Genomic DNA, 2,952 nt, shown 5'->3' with positions numbered 1-2,952 from the left:
CCCTTTGTTATTTTTATCAAGTTGCAATGGAAAAATTGTAGGTGTTTCTATACTGAGACTTCAATCACTTTAGGTTTGCCTTCCATCTTGTTAGTGATAGCTATATCTCCATGAAGCAAGGCTAGCAAGACAGGCAATGGTATAATTCTGGAAGAAGTTTTCTGCAAAGAAAGTAAGACACAAGTTACCAGTCTAGGATTCAAAAGATCAGTCTGAGACAAGCAGCCATACACTATACGCAGTAATATGCTTCTTTTATTTTGTACCTTTATCTTAAAAATATATTTAAACATGAAACAAAGATAATATTGAATTTTCCCATAAACTTTGATTTCTTATTTACAGTGTTACATTGTAAATAACATTCCATTATACACAAATTAAAACTGTGCATTACTGAACACTCTCTTTACATATTCTTTCATAATATAGTACACACAGCGCAAAGCTATACAATACTTAAGCTTCAAATACCTCAGGGAAGAAGTACAAACTTTAGCAATAAGACTATTACTTTAAAAGGTTTTGACTTTAATTCTCTGCTAGACTGTTTCACTGAAACCATTCTTTGTTCAAGAAAATATGCCCTGTATGAGGGATGAGAAAAAACAGTTTAAGTTACCAAACCATCCACTTAAACTGACACAATATTACTGATTACTGTTATTAAATGGACCACAATCAAGGTCAAGTCATTTAAACAAGCAGATTCACTCTTCAGTTCAGACACATTGTATCAACCATAGTTGGTACCTCTTTATGAAATAAAAGTTTTCCACCACTTTAGGTTTTACTTGTAAACAGTTAAAGCACACATTTTTAAAGAAAAGGTATGATCATTCTTGTTCATAGGTTACACTTGAGGAGATACTATCCCGTCAGGGAGAAGCAAGCACACACTGGACACAGACACGCACCCACACATGCTCCCAGTCACCCATCGGAGACTCAGTGTCAACTAGCACTAAGCATAGCAGCACTTGTGTCCCAAGCAATAAGAATCACACAACAAGGAAGATAAAATGCCCAACTTCAATTAAACAGCCCAGAGGTAAGGTTCTGAGGGGCTTCTGACACACTTCCCATTCAGCCTGGAGTCAGTGCAGGGGGCTCTCCAGGCGGCAAACTCCACCTTCGATTGCAACCGACTGTCCGGCCACAGCACCAGGAGGGAGTCTTGAAATGTGAGTCTGCAGAGAGAGAGAAGGAGAGTGTCAGAGGCGCCTGCAGAGTCCCCAAGGCTGACTCCTGTGAAGTCAGGAACACCAGGCCTTCACTTTGCTTCTGAGTGTCTGCTGGCTGTGATGGGCGTGACGTTCAAGAATGGCAGGTCCTGTTTGTTCAAATGGCTCGGGATGTTCACTGGGTGTGTGCCACACACCAGCACAACTCCAGTTCGTAGGGATGCCGAGGTGACAAGAGATTTTACAAGCATGGATTGATGACAACTGCACAGGACACACGCCAGATGCTTAAAACAGCTGTATAATTCTGACCCTCAAAATTCTCAAAATAATAATAATAATAACAACAACAACAATAATGATTTTCAGTGTCATTTTTATTTTTTCCAGCAATTAAAGTAGCTTAACAAAACTTAGTTAATCAAAAGTAAATAAGGACATATAAAAAACAAAAACAGAAAACAGTGGAACTATATATAGTAAGGTAAAAACAGGCTTGCTGACAACACAAAATTGAGGCTATCTGCCCCAGCCTCACGGCTGCTGTGCTACATGGATTCCTTGTTGTCTAGACCGTTTTGTATGCTGTACAGGATCACAGTGTATCAACTGCTCAGGTGAGAACATCTATTCTTGCACTGTAGCTGGGTGGCATTTCTCCTGGGGACTGTTGGAACTAGGTCCCTGACTGAAAAGGCTAAGAGAAGACATCTGTGTGCCACATAGTAAGGATCTGTGGGCTGAGGGCTGCGCACCACTGAAAGGCAGCTGGAATCCAAGAAAGACAGTAAACACTGGGCCAGGAAAATTTAAGCAGGAATTCCTCTTTGGTGTGATCTGGCTGAATCCAGGGACAAATAAATGTCAGGAGTTTCTAGGAAGGGCAAAGGAGCAGCATAATCTTCAGCTACTCCCTAATTCTCAAAAATAAATGTTTCCTAAGGATGAAACCAAAATGAACCCAAGGCCATAGGACGAGGTTGTTAGCTGAATCTGGTTAAGTTGGTCAAGCCTCGGACAGGGCTGATATTCTTCCATGAAACAAAAAATGAAGAAAGCACTGATCTAGACTGAAAAGCAAGCTTGTTGGTTTGTAGTTTGAGGGTGGACATCCTACTCTGATTAAGTCCAACAAGAAGAGTTGGGATTAAATATCCTGGGAAGTTCTACAGAAAAAGATTTCCTGTTGACCAATATAAAGATCCTGAAGTGAAGAGTAAATACCTTACTGTAGGCGCTGTGAAATTTGATGTAATTCTAACCCCAGGGCTTCAAAAAGCATACATGGCCAGTTCAGGCCCCTGCAATGCTATAACCCTTACCCAGAGTTAAGGACAGCAGAACACAGAGACCAGCTGGGTTAAGCCACAAAGTGTCAAGAAAACTTAGGACAGTCAAAAGAGGGTGGGAGCAGAGAGCTCTGAAGCTAGTAACAGCACGTGAGTAAACTGCTACAAACACACAATTAAACTGTATAAACTGAGCTACTTTACACAACAGTAGGAGCTGTTACATGTCTTATCAGTTGTTATATGAGAACTCATTTCCAAGTATCTCTCAGGCTCCGAACAGAGTATTTTCTACAATGAATGTTGTCTCAGTTAGGGTTTCCACTTCTGTGAAGAGATACATGACCAAGGCAACTCTTATAATGGGAAACATTTAATTGCAGCTGGCTTACATCTTCAAAAGTTTAGTCCATTATCATCATGGTAGAAAGCATGGCAGTGTGCAGGCAGATATGGTGCTGGAGGCACCATGATGTGCA

At 40.8% G+C, this 2,952-nt stretch overlaps 1 protein-coding gene across 1 annotated transcript in view; it reads right to left on the bottom strand.

The window, feature by feature from the left end:
- Positions 1 to 244: 244 nt before the first annotated feature.
- Positions 245 to 2,952, bottom strand: part of Tasp1 (taspase 1) — a 187,710-nt gene continuing 185,002 nt past the window's right edge. Inside the window, exon 13 of the mRNA XM_055602612.1 lies at positions 245 to 1,190. Coding sequence (XP_055458587.1) covers positions 1,098 to 1,190 — 93 coding nt within the window. The 3' untranslated portion in view covers positions 245 to 1,097. The remainder of the gene's footprint in view (positions 1,191 to 2,952) is intronic.

Source organism: Psammomys obesus, unplaced genomic scaffold, assembly GCF_907164565.1.
Source record: "Psammomys obesus unplaced genomic scaffold, mPsaObe1.curated_primary_1811, whole genome shotgun sequence".
NCBI lineage: Eukaryota > Metazoa > Chordata > Mammalia > Rodentia > Muridae > Psammomys > Psammomys obesus.
Note: the sequence above shows the minus strand (reverse complement) of the source record. Positions and strands in the feature narration are given on the sequence as shown.